The sequence below is a fragment of the Pleurodeles waltl genome, chromosome 7 (assembly GCF_031143425.1).
Source record: "Pleurodeles waltl isolate 20211129_DDA chromosome 7, aPleWal1.hap1.20221129, whole genome shotgun sequence".
In the NCBI taxonomy this organism is placed as follows: domain Eukaryota; kingdom Metazoa; phylum Chordata; class Amphibia; order Caudata; family Salamandridae; genus Pleurodeles; species Pleurodeles waltl.
The window spans coordinates 102,819,208-102,839,164 of NC_090446.1; the positions used below are offsets into that span (position 1 = coordinate 102,819,208).

Here is a 19,957-nt window from a genome sequence, read left to right on the forward strand (position 1 = left end):
TGAATATTTCACATCATGAAGTACAGTTTTTTTGACTGGGATTTGGTCCAGAATCGACTAAATATTACTCCTAAGTAAACAAAAATTGGAGATCTCTGCTCAAGCTTTCCAAAAGCTTAGATCGATTCTTTCTCACTCCACAAATAAACCTGTGGCAGACAGTTTAAGGGCCAGAGGCAGGATTTAAAAAAACACTTCTGCTTGAAGCAGGTAATGCAAAGACATATGGATGCCCTACTTCAAAGGTGAGAGCTCCCGGTTACAAAGGCAGGGATGGAATACATTGAAAGAGACAACGTAAAGGTAAGAGGGGGAAGTGATAGAGAGGGATTACAGTAGGAGGAAAAAGAAAGACTGAGGAATTACAGTAAGGAAGAATGAAGAGACACAGATGAGGTAAAACTATCAAGTCACCAGCCTGGATCCCATCCCCCCAAAAAAAGAAGAATTTTAGCAGATACAGAGTTCGGCCGAATATGGCCAAAGGACAAATAAAGAGGCTGTGGACGGTGCTTTATTGTGGGGAGGTCAGGTAGGTGACAAAGACACCTCTCCAAAAAAATAAAAGAAATAAAAGTAAAAAAAAAAAAAAAAAAAAAAAAAAAACTTACAACTGCCAGCACAATATGGCAGCTGTACCACCACTACTGGATGGCAGGGTAAAGACAAGAACAAAGGCCTGGGGGTCACAAACAAATAGTACTCCTCGCTGCTAACACAATAGGGTGGCTGTGGTTTGCAGGAAGTTGAAGTGACAGTGTATGCAGCGGAGCGGAGGGAGGTTTGGAAAGTTGAGGCGAAATTAGGAAATGGGCGTTTGGAGAAAAAAAAAGACAACTCGCCAATTGGGTCATGCCGTGGTAGCTGTGGTGTGCAGGAACAGAAAGGGGAAACCGATGCGTAGTAAGTTGTGGGGGGGAGGGGGGGGTAAACGGAAGACGCAGAAATTGGCAATTGGGCTCTATAGAGTGCATGGTGGATGAGGAACAGATGAGGAGTTGAGGGATTGCAGGGCACCAAAAATATTTTTTTAAACAGAAGACCTTGGACCACCAATACGAAAAATCACATTCGAGGCAATTACAAAAATAGAGCAGCAAACAAGGGGGCAGAGAGGAAACAGACCTTGGAAGTGACAAATGGCAGAGCCGCCAGGCTGCGACTTAAAACAGAAGTCAGGAGAGGTGTTGGTGTCGCGGCGCCCCCAGTCCTTAGTTTGCCAGACCACTAGGTCATTCTAGAGCAGCAAATACAGAGAACGTTGGGGCATTTGTCAGATTGCAGTATGACCAGAAGTTGACCAGGCTTCTACTTACTATCAATATTGTTATTGCTGGTGATAATCGCAGTAATAACTTGACTTACCAGACAGGCCCCTTCCTGAACAAGCGTTTCCAGGGGATGTTGGTCTGGGTACTCAGAGAGAAAGTCTTTGTGATGTCTTCCAGGGATATGATGTGCTCTGGGGAAAGAACAGTGGTGGATACAGGATGAACGAGGGATGGCAACTGCTGCACGGAGACAGCAAGTGCTGTCCCTTTAAACGGATATGTCAAGGTGCTAGCTACCGTGTCACTTAAGGTAATAGGCAGGGCAGCCTTAGATTTTAAAAACATATATTACTTTTATTACCATTTTAATGGTCACCAATACAATTTTTTTTTTACATGATGGAAAATCCGCCAGTACGGCATAAGGGTTGGGAACATGGGCGGTTCCAGGGTAGAGGACATGATGCTTGACATTTAGAATGCAGAGAACACCCCTACATCCACACTTTCCCATCTGTTTCAAAATCAAATTTGCACACTTAAGCATATAGCCAAAAATACATAACTAGGGCAGAGTAAATATCGGACATGGAAATTATCCAAACACCTCCATATTTCAAGGGAGGTGTAGGGGAAAGTTTCTCCATCCTGGAGAAAAGTGGAAAACACAGGTTGAGGTGATAAAGCAGACTTGTGCTGCACAAACTCATTTTGACTGTTTGTCCAGTGAATAGTTTGTATGATTTTATATGTGTCCGAGGCATCACAGGCAGGGATATCTGATATGACAGGGAAGGATTTCATATATTACTCCATAGGATTTGAAAGAAATGTTCTTCACATCAAAGCGGAAATCTACAAATAGTAGACTTCTGATTTTTAAAAACGTTTTTGGGGTTGTCGTCCCCTTAAAAGACACTGGCCTTTTCCTAGTGGAGAATCCCACACACTGTACCTGGGACCGTGTACCCAAAAGGCTGAGTCATCACTTGTGGAGATGAGCACTATACAATGTAAGTAACTGAGGTGACTGGTGCACACCTCATATTCATTCCCCATAGAGTACAATCATGACTCTTAATTGAAATATTCATAACCACAATTATCTTAACTGGGTGCGGAGTCTTTGAGACACCATGTTTTTCAAACGCTCTCCAAGGAAAAGCCAGGAATATTAAGGTTCCAAAAAACATTTTATTGACTCATCTGCACACCAGTATACGTAGCATTGTTATTATACATAATAAGTCTATAGGGCTGTGTTATCTATCCTTATACAAACAGCACAGGATCTAACATTATATTATCTCATGCAAAATAGCCTCCGGCCACCACGTCTAATACTGAGCTTCATATTGTCAACTAATTGCATTAAATAAATATGTACTCACTGAAAGACCACTTACTCTTAAAAGGTTACTTCCTCTATTTAAAGATAATTTGTTTATCTGGTCATAATGCCTCCCATTTAGCATTAACCTTGAAGGTGCATTATCCTCCCTCCCATGTCTCCACACCGTGGCATGTGTTAAGATATGTTAAGGGTTTGTAAGAGCTCTTATGCCAAAAATTCATGATGCTGTAAAAGCATAACACAATGTTAATGGGGAGATCAGATGCTAATGTGAGTAAAGCCAGGTTTTCAGTTGTATCTGAATATAATCAATGAGGAATTCCCACAAAGATTGAGGGGGCGGGTATTCCAAGTTCTTGGAGAAATTGACAACCTCCAAGCTCATGCCACTCAAGTGTCCTTCCTCTCATTTAAATTCCAGGTGATCAGCATTCTCTTCCTAGCAAAGTAGCAGGTACCCAGCTCTGAAAGGTCTCTCTTGGACTCCTAAGTCCCACCTTCTTATCAAGGTCAACACAACCGTAACCTCTGTTTTGGTCCCCTTACTCCCTTTGTAAATATGCTATAGTAACCACTTAAGAGAGAAGCTATAGCTTCACCTTTAAAGCAGTGCATTTTACACAACCTCCAACTCAATGCTTTTTTGTGAAACTCCTGAAGTCTACTATGAGCCAACAAAATAGTAGTTTTCAAAGAGTCACAATAGCTCCACTCAGAACACTTTTGGATTTCCTCTAAGAAACACAGAATGCAGGAAAAATGTAATGATAAAACGGTAAAGTAGAGCCATACCTGTACTTTAATACTAATTTACTTTACTCAACTCCCTTTTTAACTAAAAACACATTTAAAATAATACATAATTTACATTTTTATTTTAAGTTTTAATAACATACGGTTGGTATTAAGGGTCATGACAGGGATTAAGGTGAGGGATGGGATTAAGTTATGAATAGGGATGAGGTCAGTGGAAGTATATAGGGTGAGAAAGGGTAAAGTTGGTTGAGTTTAGGGTAAGATCTAAACTTAGGTCAAGGGCCATAGGAGACAAACTATGGTTTTGTTTTAACCACATTGTATTTCTAATTAAAATTAATATAAATCACACGTGCGCCATACCCTGATAAATAGTTTTTAATATTTCTCTTTTCTATGGAACTTAATTACAAACAACTCAGCTGATAATAGATTGTCTGGGCCCTCGATCGGTTTCATCAACTCGGATACATATGTATAGAGAGTGTTTCGCAAAGTCCACAGAAAATGGGATTGTGAAACAGTCATCTGCTTCCTAACTAACAGCCAGAAGTATAAAGGCCAGCACTCTCTGAACTGCTCTCAGTCATGTACCCTCTACGTTGGAGTTTCCAAGTAATTCCCACATTTTCTATATTCTTTCTCACTTCTGGTTGCAACACCTGCCAACTGTTGTCACATGACGATGACTCAAAGATGCTGCTTTCGCTAGGGAACAACCAATGACCCGGGGCAGCCATCTTGGGCTTTTTAGAGGTGTAACCAGTGTGTCATGGGCCCTAGTGCTAGCTGCTGTTTGAACTGTGCAATACAGCAATAATCAGGGTTCAGTGGTCCCCGGCGCCACTGCACCTGTTGAACGAATAGAAGCTAGTCCCATCTTGCTCTTGCATCCCTAGCTGTCCACACTTAGAAACCAGATAAATCAATAAAGCTCAATTCACCAATCCTGCGGTGGCTTTTGGCTCTAGGCTCACGCCCTCCACGTTTTAGTAGATTAAATTAGCTCCCTGGCTTCTGGGGTTTGTACAAGAGAACATATTTATGTTTTCCACCCCATTCTTCCTTCCATTCAAGTCTTCGAATGTTAGCTTCTCTCTTCCAACTTGGTGGGCTGAGGAAACAGATATTTTTTTCCTTTTCGATGTGCTTTTCTGAAAAGGCCATCATCCAGAGTGCAGCAGCCTCTCCCCTTAACAGGGTAAACAACAGGGGGCAGTTCTCACAACTCTGCCCTGGAGGGCAGGCATACGCAGAGGCTTCCCCTCTACCACAACACCCCCGATGGGTGTCAGTCCTCTGCGTTTCAGCTTCCAAACTCTGGAACCCGCTCTGCTTGCCCAGTGGAACCTCCAGGCATGAAAAATCCTGCTGTTCCCTCAAGGAGCAGCATTCCAGACCCACTGATGCCCAGTCCGGTTCTAGAATGCTCGCGCCCCCAGCCATTTTGCATATAAACATTAGAAAGCTCTTCAACCAAACCTAAACTAAACAATCTGCGAGTTCTGTGGACGAGGGCCAGTTAATTATCTACAAACTGCAATGTGCAGCCGGGGGAGCAGGGGCGCGCAGAAATGTCCTTCAGGGAATGTTAAAGAAAGTTTTCGAAAATCGAAAGGCTTGCTGGTTCATGGAAGACCACCGCCAAGCGATCACCAGGGTGATGTGCTCTTTATAAATCTAATCACTCAGTCAGAAGCACAGGAGAGCAGGACTGGAAAGCACTGACCCAAAGTACAGTCAAGCACTTGAGAGTAACCCGGAGCAATCGTGAATATGGTCATTCATGAATGAGGTCTCTTAGCAGGAATCAAGCTCTGGTCAGGAGGTAGAGACGGGTTCTTAGCACACCGATATCAGTGAAGTCCAAGGAGCAAAAACAACAAGCAGAAGCCGAACACAAGTTCCCTACAAAGTCTCTACACTGGTTCTGGTCTACTCCAAGCCCTGCTCCTTGGGACAAAAATAACCTACCATCATGAGCCTCATCACTGCACTTACAAGGCATCATTGAAACACGGACACCTAGGAAGACAAGCCACTGCACACCCCAGATAGAAGTTATGGGCCTAATTTATATGTTGGCGTAAAGGGTACTCTGTCATGATCGCGTATCCTTTCTGCCAACATAAGGGTCCACCTTTGGTGCAATGACGGCAGAGGCTACTCTGTCCCCGCTGTGGTTACACCCCTCCAAAGGCCTGATGGAGTAAGGGCTGTTGGAGGTTGACTTATATGTCTGCTCACCTAAATTAGATGGGCAGACAGAGGTCAGTTGTCACTACCCCGCAATGCCAGGAAAAGGGCAGTGAAAACTGCAAAATGCCCAGCTCACCCTGGGAGATACCTCCTGTGGCAATGAAGATGTAGTTTTTATTTTCAAAAAACAAACTCCATTGTTGTTTAATAAAAACACATATTTGCTGTACGTCTGTCATATTTGGCAGAGCTTTAGGGCAAGGTTACAACGCACTGGCAGGAACCGCCTTTAGGGGGATCCGGTCAATGACCGAAATGTCTGACATTTCAAAATTCGGCTGTCAGGGCTATGGAGTAATTAATAATTCAAACCTGAGTCCCAAGAATTGCTCTAACCTACTCCCCTTAAAATTTGCAAACCTATCATGAACTACATCTACCAATATAACAGAGCACAGGCCGGGGGCTGTTCCATTCGTTTAGACCTGTGAATCCCAACCTTTTTATCGCCGCGGACCGGTAAATGTTTGATAATTTTTCCGTGGCCCGCTTGTTTTGATTTAATAATTTTAATTTAATTGTATTTAAACATGCCTTCAAGATTTGAAGACCTCGGGCGGCCCGGTGCCGATTGATCCGCGGACCGGCACTGGTCCGCGGCCCGGGGTTTGGGGAACACTGATTTAGACCATCAGTGCTGCTTCCAGCATCAATATGCGCCAGGATCAGACAGACCAAGAGGTGCGAGTCTTGGATTATGAGCAAGTGGTGTAACGTGGGGAAAGTTTGTTTTCTACAACTTTGCTTCTCACTGGGCAGAAAAACAATCACATTTTGTCACACTAGCACTATACTTTCAAGTAAAAATATTGTTGCAAAATCTGTGTTCTGTCTCTTGAGCTAACTAAGACAAAAAGATGGTCCTCAAAAGGAGATTGCTGTCTATATTATACAAAATGTTTTTCAAGGTCCAAATGCAACAGCAGCTATTTAAAGTTGACAGAAATCTGCTGGGTACTCCTATGCAATACGGACTACAGCAGCGGTTCTCAACCTCTGACTACTGGATACCGGTGACCCCACCTGAGGAATTTCAACAATTTGGACCTCAAGATAATACACATAACTTAATAAACAAGCACACATTAAATTAATAAGTACATTATAAAACATTTTGCTTAATACACAGACAAAAGATTTACAAAATCGAAATGTTAATGGAAAGGTTACAGTATTTAAAAATGTCTAAAAGGCAAAAAACAAACAATACAACAGGCTCTAGAATATTACTTTGTTTTTTTTTTTGCTCCTAATGTATGCTGTTTTTGTTGGTGCATAAGTGCTTTCGGTGAAGTCATCAGTTGTCCAGACTATTGTTTTCTGATGCCAACTTCATTTTTAGCTCTCCATTTCAAATTACTTCACATTTACAGAGCGTTTTACCCTGTTTACCTTTACGTTCTTTTTTTATGCATGCATTTATTAATTTGCTAATATGAACTAATGTTTTAAACAACTTCAGACTTCCTGAGAAGGTACCGCAAACCGCCGCCGCAAACCGCCAAAGATGCACAGACCTCAGGTTAAAACCACTGGACTAGAGCATGTAACCCCTATAGAAACTGCACCCTATGGAATGAAACCGCCTCCAAAATGAACCAGAAGACAGAATGGCCTGCTAAAGAACTCCATTAGTCAGAGCTGCCTTCAAACTTTCAAAACAGAGAGAGTTACTGAGAATTCAACGCAGCCCTCAGGTTTGTTCATTTGGTCTCCAATGGATGTGCCCGGAGATTAGCCAGTCAAAAACAAAGAAAGGTTTCTGGACAGGTGGGTACTCTCAAAAAGGAGCACAGAAAGATTGAGATGGAGCCACTCATGAGGCACCCGCCTGGCATAAACCTCAGCCAGTCTGACTAGGTTGGTGGCAACCCTTTCAAGGCAGAACCCTGTGGGAATATCTCAAAGAGTCAGACCAGCCATTATATCCTTGAAGGAAAGTGAAGAGCATTCACTTTTCACATTCTAGCAGTTTCCTGGTAGTTAAGTAACAAAGGGCCTGATTTAGATCTCGATGGAGGGGCTACTCTGGCGCAACGGTGATGGATATCTTATCCCCCACAATCTAAATACCATTGTTTTTCTATGGGATTTAGTTTTCGGCGGACAGGATATCTGTCCAAGTTGCAACGTAGTAACACTTTCTTCGGGATCTACATCAGGCCCTAGGTAATGCATGAGTGTCAGTGCCAGTGGTTTGGAGAACAAAGGGGTGAGCTTACCTTTTTCAGAGAAGTGCTGCTTGTACATGTAATAAACCCAAAGTAAGGTCAGGAATCCGGAGAAGAAGAAGACACTCTCCCAGCCGTACCAGTCGAGCAGGAGAGAGCCCGCTGCACCGATCACTAGTGTGCTAGAACAAAGAAGTGTGGGGCAAACAGTTAGAATGTGTCCTTCCCTCATCTCCAGCCCAGAATCACCCTCTTTCTAAGAGCACATCACAGGGTAAAGATACCAGAAGATACCTTCCGTTGCATAACATCAAAGAATGACAGTGGCACTGCAACTATATTACTGCACACAACCTCGCCACACTGGTTTCCAATTTTAATAATGACTGGCTTGAGATACAAAGCCCTCTACCTTGAAACCCAAAAATAACAAAACACCTCAGAAACAATCAAAGGAGGCACCAGAACATTATGCAGAAAAAAAATGAACTAGGACAAGAAATGCAAAGCTTCAAGAAGAAACAAGCATTGTAAAGCCAATACATCTGCCATTGGCCGCCAGCCATTTGACTTTGTCACTGCTTGTTTTGTTTAGTAATGGATTTTTGTATAACTTTATTATTGGGAAGCAGCCATTCATGCATCAATCTAAAAAGCATTGGCTAAAAGCAAAAATACTTTTTCCTCAAAAACACTCACTGCCATAGTAGATAACTGCCACGTGAAGGAACAACATTAGATGAGGATATCCTCCTTGTCAGAGAAAATGTAGCTAATGGCTGGAAGTGGCTAACCCACTATCCATGCTATAGTAGGTGGAAGATAAATGTGAATCACACAAAAAACAGACAAATGGACGAAAAGGTCTGCCTGAAAGCCCCATAAGTAACTATAATATGCATATAATTACTGAAGCCAAAATGTCTTGCCTGATGCCAAACCTAAAAGGCCCCAGCCAACAATTTTTGGGATACACCAGAGAACTCAAAACTCTTGCCACTTGACTTTGAAGAGTCAGAAACCGCATCATATTCCAATAGTATTTGAAAGCCCTCCTCTTCAAGAGATACTCCATTGAAGTGGCCTAATTTTGGACACTATATAAACCCAGTGTTACCAAACACCTTTGTATAGGCACTGCTTACACCAGTCACATCAAGCTTCCCCATCACGTAGAGATTGTACTTCTGAATAGAACTTTCTCCACCGTACATAACTCCGGATTGATGGTTTTGAGAAGTAGCATTCCATCAGTGACCCTTACCAGTATGACCCACAACCACAATGTGCAACGCCTGAGAAATTAACTCTCAATCTACACATAATGTAAATTACCAGTCATCCTACATTTCAGTTGAACCATGTCTCAAATGTCCACCTTTACTAATCCCACTTATGGTGGTGAAGCCAACCCGAAGTGTAACATTCTCTGCCGACCACCCACTTTTCCCATTAAAAGGTTAGACCCTTCAATTCATGGCCTCCTTACCCTCTGCTTCACACTACAGGCATAGACATTGCCACTAGCACCCACATACCTACCTGTTGGAGGTTTTTCCATCTTCCACTGACACACCCCCCCCCTCACCTTCAACCAACAACCACCCTCTACCCAGACCATTGGCCACACTGGCCCTAACCCTCAACAACCCAGTCTCATCAAGTAACCACCTTTTAATTTCAACTTCTTGAAGGATTCCTAAACTTTAATATCAAAGGCAAGCCAGTGAGATGAACCAGTAGCCTTTACATGTATAATCTTACTCTTCTTTGCCTAAAAAAGCCTCCAAGGTTTCCTTAAAAGGGATGTCAGCAGTGGTCTAATGATCTTGGTTATAATTTTTACCCTCATATCTACTTCTTTGATGCTGTCCATGTTGTGTTAACCAGTTACCCTCTTTTACAATATTCTGACAAATAATGGGCTCTTGGTATGCTCTAAGTAAACAAAATAAACATAAAATATGTAAACAACTATGAATATTATATGATTCCAGGAACTAGATACTCTACCTATTCCTTTTCAAGTACACCATGCACTAACCATTATTCAATTGCGCATATCGTACAAGGGGTCCTTCTCCTCACACACTGGAAGCTCAACATCCGTCACCTGTGTTTTATGTACTATGTGCGTTAGATGTTTGCTAAACTGTTGTCCATGATGCACCTTCTACAACCAAGGGAAGCTTGCACATATGTAACGTGATGTACCCGTTATGTGTGAGAGAAGCTTGCACTGCAACAGCCTGTGCTTGTGGTGTGTGAGGCTAGCACGGCTGTAACCTGTGCACGGTGTGTGTAGGAAGCTCAAACTGCTCCCAGGCCAATGTTTGGGAGTGTGTGAAGGAATTCTGGCAGCTGTGGCATATACTACATTGTTCAGTGTGGGAGGAAAGCTTGCACTGCTCTCAGGGCTACACTTCTTCCAAGTATGTGAGGGAAGATTGCACAGCTGCTGCCTGTGCTCGACCTGATCTAGGTACACCGGGAAGGCACTGAAAAGCCACAGCAGGCTCCCTTAGTGTATTGTGAACTCACCCAAACTGTGACCCAGAGCCCACGGTGCAGCAGGTGAAGGCCCGCTCATTCTCCCGGACTCGCTGGGACAGAAGGCTCGTCAAAGATGGAAAATGGACTCCTGGAATTCAAAGAGGAAAACGGTTACCAGCACTGCCCGCTGGATCAGGCTATTCACGCCATTGATCTGCGCATGTATAAACACGACCTGAAGGCTGCACTCGGATTATAGCACAATCAAAGGAGTAGGGTACAAGAAACGCCAAATCACAAAGCCAATGATCCACTTTGACCTTCGTTGGCGTTCGTGCGAGTACCACAAAGCCCTGTAGTATCGCCAATTTGTACCAAGCCGGGCCCACCATTTGCCCCTCAAGATAATGACAGTAGGGTCACCCAGTCTGCCAATCCCTGCTTTCTCCTATTCCATCTATTCTACTAAGACTCCAGCTTTGTCTCTGATCTACCATTAGGTCTGCCATTGGTTTGCCCTCAGACTTAAAAAAATATATATATTTGTGATCGTGCTGAAACACAGCTTTGTTTATTGACCACCCTTTCTGTGAAGAGCCTCCTTGTGTTACTACTGAACCCCCACTGGTGAGTCTTTAAATATACTGATTTTTACACATTAGTGCAGATTAAAAAAAACAAATACTCCTGTTCCTACTGAAACATAGCTTTGTGTATTGACCACCTTTTTCGTGAAGAGCCTCATTATCTTACTACTGAGTCCACACTGGTGAATTTTACCTCCCTCTTTCACTAAAATCTACGTGCATTTGTTTCCTTTAAATAAAAAGATTTATACACATTAGTACTGATGAAAAACCATCTTTATTCATGCCAATATTTATGGAAACAAAACCATTAAAAATGGAAATATATTAGCCATAACCTTGTGTTTTGTTTTGACAGCACACAAGCTTAGGGCCTGATTTAGAGTTTTGCGGAGGGAGGTTACTCTGTCACAACCATGATGGATTTCCAGTCCACCGTATTACGATCCCATTATAGCCTATGGGGATCGTAAAATGGCGGACAGTATATCCATCACGTTTGTCATGGAGTAACCCGTCCGCCAAACTCTAAATAAGGCCCCAAGTATGGATGGACACATAAAAGAAAAGCAAAATAGTTACTATGAATAAATGCAAATGGAAATGCCAACAAATAAATCCAACCAAGTTGCGTGATAAGTATTCATTATGTCTGGAAAACTGAATCCGAAAGCAGGCAGGAGAGCACTTCTAGTTTACCCGTAAAGCTCACAAGTGCAGTTCATGCTTTGCAACGGAGGGACCGGTCCTACAACCTTCGGGCGAGCTATGCCCCTGCCCCCATTTCCCCTACTTCATTGGCGCCTCACTGAGACTAGCAACTAAAAATGTAAGGGCAAAGTTTTAAGAAAAGCAGCTTCTAGGCGCTAGGACTCTAAGATCAGCCCATTAAACATCAGAGTTCACCTATCACGCCTGATTAGAAATAATCAGCTGCCTGAACGATTCATACACCTGATCAGTTTATTACTTTATATTTATGAAATGTGCAGCTGCCAAACTTGGCTTTTTGACCCTAAAATGTATTTAAATTAATTATTTTTCAAGCTACATATAAAAGGTCCTTCAAGAGGCCAACATAGGAGGAGAATGTTGGGTTTTAGCCATCCGATGGCCACTTTTTTTGGGGGATACAACATGCATATTATGCAGTGTTTTAAACAAAATCCATTCAGAATCAGGCACCCAATGGTAGAAGGCGGAAACTAGATTTACGTGTTCTCGTCACTGGTTTCGGTAACCTCTTATGCCAGTAAACTATTCACACATTGATGAACAATCTAGACATCACACAGCAACAGAGTGCTACTGCTGAAGAGTCTGACAGTCAGGGAAGGAAGCCCCCCTCCCAAAGATCATCGCACTCTGGCACCCTTACCGCGACTTCTTCCACTTTCTCAAAGACAGAGCAAATTGCCATTCCTTGGCCTATTGGCAGAGTGCCTGCTTTCTGCAAACGTGGTACATTTACTGGTCACCAGAGATCAGTGTTGCGTTGTATTGATCTATTGTTCTTTACCATGCGCCTCCTAGGCATTCCATTAGGTCAGAAATCATTCTTTCAGCACAACATGGCTCTTTTTTTGTGTTTTTTTACCAGCTGAGCTCCTAAAAGTCTGGCATGAAGATAACAATAGTCTCAGTTCCAGATAGAATTTCCATTTGCTCACCTTGCAGCAGTCCCATGAGGAATCGGAACACAATCACGAGGGTAAGGGGCATAGACGACAAGTGCGCCACTACCGGGGTGGCCACGGTGATGAGTCCCCATGACAAGGCAGACAGGAGGAGCACCTTCTCACCTCCAATCCTGCAAGAGGGACACAAAGTCAACCAGAGTGACTATCATCTTTGCAAAGAGACATGGTCACGTAAAGTCACATCATCATTGAACTCACCACTAGTCCAGGGCATTTGCCACTTCACTGCATGCCCAGATGTGTCAACCCACAAGCAAGTCCGCATGTGCATTAACTCAGCAGCAGAGCTGGGCAGGCATCAACTCACAACCAAGCCCAGTAACCGGTTAACTCATCAGTTGGCCCACCCGCTTGAACCCACCAGCAGGCACTTGTATGTGTTGGACACTGATACACGACACATGCATCAATTCACCAGCAGGCCTGGGTGTGCATGAACTCACTGGCAGAACCACAGTTGCATTGACTCACCAGAAGGCCAGCATGCTGTAACTTCAACAGTTCCACATAGCTGACAGGGTTGTAGCTTAGTCAGTGAGATTCGTGGCACGTGCATCTCTAATTTCCCAACTAATAAAGCTGTGGGTGTAGAAGTGAGATCATCAAGCACTAAAGGGAGGTCGGAAAACTGTCAGTGCAGCTTTTTGACTGTTTATTTTTAATCAGGACTTTTTAGCCAATAAATATGTTTGTAAATTGTGCTGTCAAATGAATTGCTAAGACCAAAATTTGTTTCAGATTTCGTTAGTGGGATAACCCAAACCTTCCTAGAAAGGCTCGCACTGTCTCGTGTGCAGCACCTGGTCAGTGCAATAAGGGACTGGGGTGAAAAGATTTTCAAGGTCTCATTTAAGCTCAGTCTAGCTCTGCAATACTAAACGTAAACAATACCAGGAGAACGTGTTGTGTTCTTTTGACCTGCTTTCCCATTTCACATGCTGCAATAACAGGTGTTTATTAACCAAATAAATGGTACTCTTTTTTCCGACGGCTAAAAGGTTAAAGTCCGAGTGGACCCACAGGGATTTGAACCAGCGGCCGGGAGATCAAACACGGGTGTCTGAAGGGCATGCATTGGTACACCCAGCCACCAGACCCAACTTTGTCACATTAAAGCCTGCTTTAATGCGAGCGGTGGTCGCAGAGTTGCTGCCCAAGGCCACTTCACAATAAAATCTAATACCTAGAATGAACAATTAGCAAATGCACGGATTCTCTTAATCCTGCTACCAAAAGAGGACTTTTTTGGACCTGGCATAACCCCACTAAGCTCTGACCTACAGGTCCTCTTGTCTTAGGTGCCTACCAGTTACCCCTTATAATTATGGTGACATATACACAAAGTCGAACTGGCCTATATGGAAATTCTGAGAATGGCTGACAGTCAATTTCTCCGAAAGGTTGGAAAAAAAAAAGTCTAAAATTTCATGGACTGCCAGCCTTACAAAAGATAAGCTCTATCGACAATTTTTTTTATTTAACTGTTATCCAGTCAGACATCAAACCAGGATTTTTAAAGCCATAGTATTGGGGTACACCTCATCTATCAAAAAACAAATGTATGGTAGTACTGTTATTTAGACTTCCTTATGGTCTCTAGATATATATATTGACCAGGCTCTTCCCTGCTCCAAGCATTCTCAGCCCTTGAATTCCGAGTAGCAATTTTGTTGGCAGTGCTGTGCTATATAAGTTTCTTTATTTATCGATTCATCCATACACTTACTTGTCGCTCAGGTGACCGCCAATTATCTGGGTCAGGCAGTACCCCCAGAAAAAGCTGCCGAGGACCATGCCGGATTGCTTCTTGTCCCAGTTGAAGTGAGTGCTCATTGACACGGAGCAGATGGGCATGGTGACCCTGGCACAGTACAGAAGACATGTGCCTAGAAGTAACATCACCGTCCATACGCGGGACTCCGGCCTGAGGTAGAGGAGAGAGAAAGTTACAAGTTTTTAGAGGCCTTTCAGGTCCGCACTGAGACCCCGAAGAAGGGTATGAACAAGGCATTTGTTTGAAACATGTTTACATTTAGGCTGGTGCACTGCTTTATCTGGGACTAATTGCCCCACTCTTCCTATGTCTCCATTCCTTGAGCTGTGAACACTTGAAGTGCTTAAAATTGATATTTTTTCTAGTACTGCCTACTAAAATACTGGAACAATATACCAGGCTGGGAACCCCTCCTCGGTCCTACTCCGGTTGTGAAATTCTACAGCTTCCCATAGGTTTGGGATGCAATGCCTAAGACCAGGTTGGTCTTCCACAGTATTGGTACATCTACCGCGAGGTTCTATCTGCCTTGCTGCACCATAATATAAGAAGGGGAAGGATCACATGCTGGTGGTAGGACAGGGAGGAGACACCCAAGAACTGCCTGAGGGAGAGATATCTAAGCACTGGAGTGTGATAGGGAAGGTAGCAGTCAGAAATGGACAGAGACAGGTAGGCAATAGTGCCCACTCATGTGTCTAATTACAAAGGATTTGTGGGGTGTTGTAAAATCGCACTGCAGAAACGTGTCTAAAGGCACGTGAAGAAAATACCCTGATCCCCGGAAAAAGGACCAAGAATATGGACACTGCAGACCTGCCAAGGACAACACTGCTGGACAAAACAAAACCATATCTACACAAAACAGAATACTCCTGGTAGCCCTGGTGGCAGCAGGTTATCCATAAGGGAAAAAAAGAGCAAAACTGCACATCCGATCACAGGAGGCAAAGATTAGTAAGGACTGCTTAAAGTGACTATTCACAAATGTTGCTACACCTGGCTTGCTGCTTTGGAAAAATACCCTTACAGGCAAGGAGCACGTGGACATCCTTACACCCATCGCCTAACCTCTCTCTATAGCCTCAAAACCAACACCCTCTTCTTACACTTTACTACTCCTAAACATAACATCTTGGTATGCCTGCCTCCCAGAATATATATATTTTCACTTACTGGGATAAGGCTACTAGACCTAGTGGTCATCTAATCCTTTCTTGGACGACCTACCAGTTCTGTTTGAACTTCTTGGACCTACCAAATTTTGCCACACAGGCGTTTGTCCCCTATCAGCAACCTAGCTCTACTGTACCACCTCCTTCTCTCTACCAGCCAGTCCTCCACAGGTTACCGGCTCAGTGGTCTCATAGCTAGCCAACCCACAACAAAAGAAGGCTTTGCGAAACTGGAGGTACCTCCAACTAACCGGTCTATATTAAAGGCAAGGGCAACCGTTGCTATCACCGCTCCTTATTCAAAGCCACAAAACCAATAAACTTCTTCTCAAATCATTAAACCACCTTCATGGCTGAATAATCCCACCGGTAACATCTGTTTCGATGAACATCTAATGCCCATACAGGAAGTCCCGAAAAGCAATTCTCGAGCAAGATAACATTGCAAAGTGCGTGAAGGCAACAACCCTTAATGGCTTGATTTGCAGGCTGTAAATTGTACTATTCCGTATGCCAGTTAATTAAATTAAATTAGGCTATGGCTCCCAACTCTTCAAGCCTAAAAATCTGAAACTCTAACATCGCCTAAAAAATGGTCTATGGGCGGGCTTCCGCCTGCTGACAGCACTAACTTTCTATATTCCCCAAGGTCAGACAAGGTTGTCATACCCATCACATAACAAAGACAAGGAGAAGTCAAGGGATCAGAAATATTAGCATGGTGGGGCTGACATCAAAATGCACAAAATTAATATTACATTTAGAGGTGGGTCTCCAGTGAAACAATGAACATTAAAAACGATACAGGCTGAGCTTGAGACCTTGCTGGTGGACACTGTTTTTGGTTGTATACTGTGGAATACCGTAACCAAGTGGTAAGGGATGCACAAGGGTATACGTAACTGAAGACTTTGGAAGCATCACATAATTCAGTGCATCTTCACAACGGGCTACACACTGAAAACACTTAAGACATGCAGAATATACTAATCAGAAATTAAATTCAGTTCACTCAACTAAAGGTATGGGACAAAGATTATGGGAGGATTGGGATTCCTCAGAGGCATGGGATGCCATATCTAAAATGAATAACCATATTAATGCATGGATACAAGTTAGCACTTTTGCTCCCCCCGCCCCCCCCCCTCCTAGTGATCTCCAGAAACTATAGACTGCACACAGATAGCTCTACAGCTAGGTGATATGAGACTACAGTGCACGAAAAATAAATTCATTATGAATATTAAGAAAACACAGGTGCTATACATGGATCATAACACAAGGAATTTCCCTGGATGTTGCATAATGTCACATTTAATTTCAAAGGGCCATGTCCTGTAACTATTTAGATATCATTTTAAGTGAGAATTTAGTGTTTAGCGAGCATGAAGAAGTCGTGTTTAAAAGGGCAAGGAGTGCACTTTGGAGTGTGTTATTTGAACTATGATATATGTATAGAAGCTATGTATATTTTAGTTAAACCTTTGTTAAAAGCCTATTTAGTTTAGCTGATCCTTACTGTTGTATAAACTTGTTTTTATACAAGATTTATAGGGTTCAAGGGTAAATCCACTTGAAGGCATTTAATATACTCCTACTGTACAAGAGGAGTTATGACTGGAAGTGGGGTTGTGGTCCCTGAGATCAGAAATCGAACTTTTGGCCATAAAATTCCTGGCCATGTTAACTAAGCAAAATATTAAACCTGTAGCAGTGATAAATTATGCTTAAGTGAATCTAAATTTGTGAGTAATGAGAAACTCGGGCTCTATGCTTTATTTAAAAAATTGACTATGTTTAATCACTATTGTACAAGATGAAACAATATTTGTTCCAAAACTGTATTTAGGTGAGAAATCACTTGGACACTCATTTAATGCAGATAAAGAGAATGTTATGGCGAGAGTCACTAGGACACTTTAGTAGACCGAAGAAAGAACAAGGTGCAGGTTACCATGGAGCGTGCCAATTTCTTCAATGGGTATGTACTTTTGTTATTCCAGTTTGGGTTTCTATCTAGGCTCTCAGAACTTTATGAAAGTCTTTTTGTAGCTTCTCACTTAAAGTTCCCAAAGATCTTTAGTATACCTTTAAGTTATGTCCAGCCTTCATAATGGAGAGCAAAAAAGCATTTGAAACCCTTCTTAAATACTGTTGGAACGCGGAAAGTGAAGGATGCCTTTGAATACTTATTTCGTTTAATTAAGGCAACCGTAGCAACTACGGTTTCTTTATCTTTAGGAGAAATGACGGTTAAAAAATGGTGTGATTAATAATGATTTTAATTTGATTTCTATTGGAAAGGGGATGGTATTATCAGTAGTAATAATGATGATTATACTCATATTTTATTGCTGATGAGTGTCATATATATATATATATGCAATACATCCAATATTAATGCAGGGGTGATAATTATACAAGCAGTTAGATTTTTGCTTAGTGTCTCCATATACAGGCAGCATCATGTACATACTGGAAGTGTAATATTTACCCAGGTATTCCCAAATACCAATATATATTCAAGTAACATAATATTTCAGAGGTGCACAATATACTGTATCAGGACCAATCATATTTCTACAGAAATCATTGAATTTGTTCAGGAAATGCCACGAGTATAAGGGAAAAGTGTTATTTACACAGAACGGGATATTTATAAGGGAAATTTCGTATTTAAACAGGACATGCCATATTTTGAAGGTGATCATGGAAGGGATCTTCCCACAAGATGGTTCTAAAAATCAAATGCCAAACCAAAAATACACAAAATGTGGAAGTTACCTCTAGTGTAAGGGAGGGGTGAATGCACAAATGGAAAGGCTATTAACTGCAGGCATAATTGAGAATGCAGAAGCATCTGAATGGATTCCTCCTATTGTTGTGGCAAAGATACCCAGTGGGAAAATCAGTTTGTGTGGACCCGAGACACCTCAATGAGAATACTGTAATTGAAAGGTTCCCCTGCCCAAAATAAACTAGACGTTAGTCCTGCTGAGGAACGTGGTTACATGGTGGAAGAGAGGCTTTGGCAGTAGTGTGGGGTTTGGAACATTTCAGAAATTTTATATGGGGTCTTGAAGTGTTGGTGAGATGTGATAATAGACCCCGGATTCAACTGCTGACTACTGAAGGGTTATTAACTGCCACACCTAGGATTGCCAAATTGTCAATAAGATTGATGGATTACAACTACATAGTACAATATGTACCTGAAGTAAAGAGCAGGGCCGGCTTTAGCACTGGTGGCACCCTGTGTGACAATGTTTGTTGGCGCCCCCCCAATGACCACCTCCAATGACCACCTCCACCACGGATTCCCTCACTACCACCCTTTAACAGATCCACTCAAGGCAATAACCACTCTCTCTCATATGCATTTAATTTGTTTTTTAGCACCACTCATACCAGTATAGGGTGTCGGAGCACTTTACATTACACGCACCTTCAGAGACAATGAATCATACATGTGTAAATCAGTGTATAGGAAATGTTAGATAGAGCAGAGGACTACACAGTGCCATCCATACTGGTAGGCTGTATAGATTGTGCTTCTCCAGACCAAGCACTCAAACTCAATTTAAAATGCAACACCATGGTTGAGGGATTCTCTTTAATAAGAATAATTAATTTCTACTCAAATGAACCCTTTTTGCAACATTAGGATAATGAAAGACTGGGGAAAAATAACACTGAAATGTATACCTTGCAGTTTTCATGCTGCTCTTTGAGGACAGTTAATAGCTTACTGTTCTATATTAGAATTTAAAATTATAAACTGCAAGTAACAAAAAGGATCTCTCTGACAAAAGCAGTAACTCACTGACCTATTGACATTATATGCACTTTGCGATCTGCATAGTACACATTTGCAGCAGACATATTAACCCTCTGCGCTACATTAGGGTTAGTTATAATTGCCACGGGACAAGACTCCTATCTTATCCAGCCGGTACATTAATCAATAGAACCATCTTGACATTTGTATTGTTGCCTGAAAATTGCTCGAGGCAAGGAACAGCAGGTGCTTTGAAAAGCGTACTATACATGCAAACAGACGCACCCATATGAAGTCATTACCTTGTGTGTTGGCATTGATTGCACTGCCCTAGAGCGGCCCCTGGTAAAGAGTAAGACGGCAGGCTGTCTCAGTAGGCTTCCATTGCGTGAAGTGAGTGATGATGGGGACAAGGAATTAAAAGTGGCTTGGATGTGTGAAGAAAAAAGTGCCTGAACCACAAAGGAATTGGAGGAAGCAATGAGCAATATCATCATGTTACAAAGAGTGAAGGGTTATGTGATTGGAGGGTGAAGTTTAGGAAGTTTTTGGAGGAGGACAGCTGCAACGTTTGGGAAATACGAGAAGAACTAACTGTGTGGAAAGAAAATTTACTGAGAAGGGACAAGAATACACCAC

The 19,957-nt window shown here is 42.4% G+C and overlaps 1 protein-coding gene across 6 annotated transcripts in view; it reads right to left on the reverse strand.

The window, feature by feature from the left end:
• SLC17A9 (solute carrier family 17 member 9) overlaps positions 1–19,957 on the reverse strand; it is a 71,395-nt gene that overhangs the window by 47,175 nt on the left and 4,263 nt on the right. For all 6 annotated transcript variants that reach the window (XM_069243162.1, XM_069243166.1, XM_069243163.1 and 3 more), the window contains 5 exons: positions 14,318–14,515; positions 12,562–12,701; positions 10,353–10,452; positions 7,863–7,993; positions 1,366–1,462 (listed from right to left, as the gene is read on the reverse strand). In XM_069243162.1, coding sequence (XP_069099263.1) covers positions 1,366–1,462; positions 7,863–7,993; positions 10,353–10,452; positions 12,562–12,701; positions 14,318–14,515 — 666 coding nt within the window. The remainder of the gene's footprint in view (positions 1–1,365; positions 1,463–7,862; positions 7,994–10,352; positions 10,453–12,561; positions 12,702–14,317; positions 14,516–19,957) is intronic.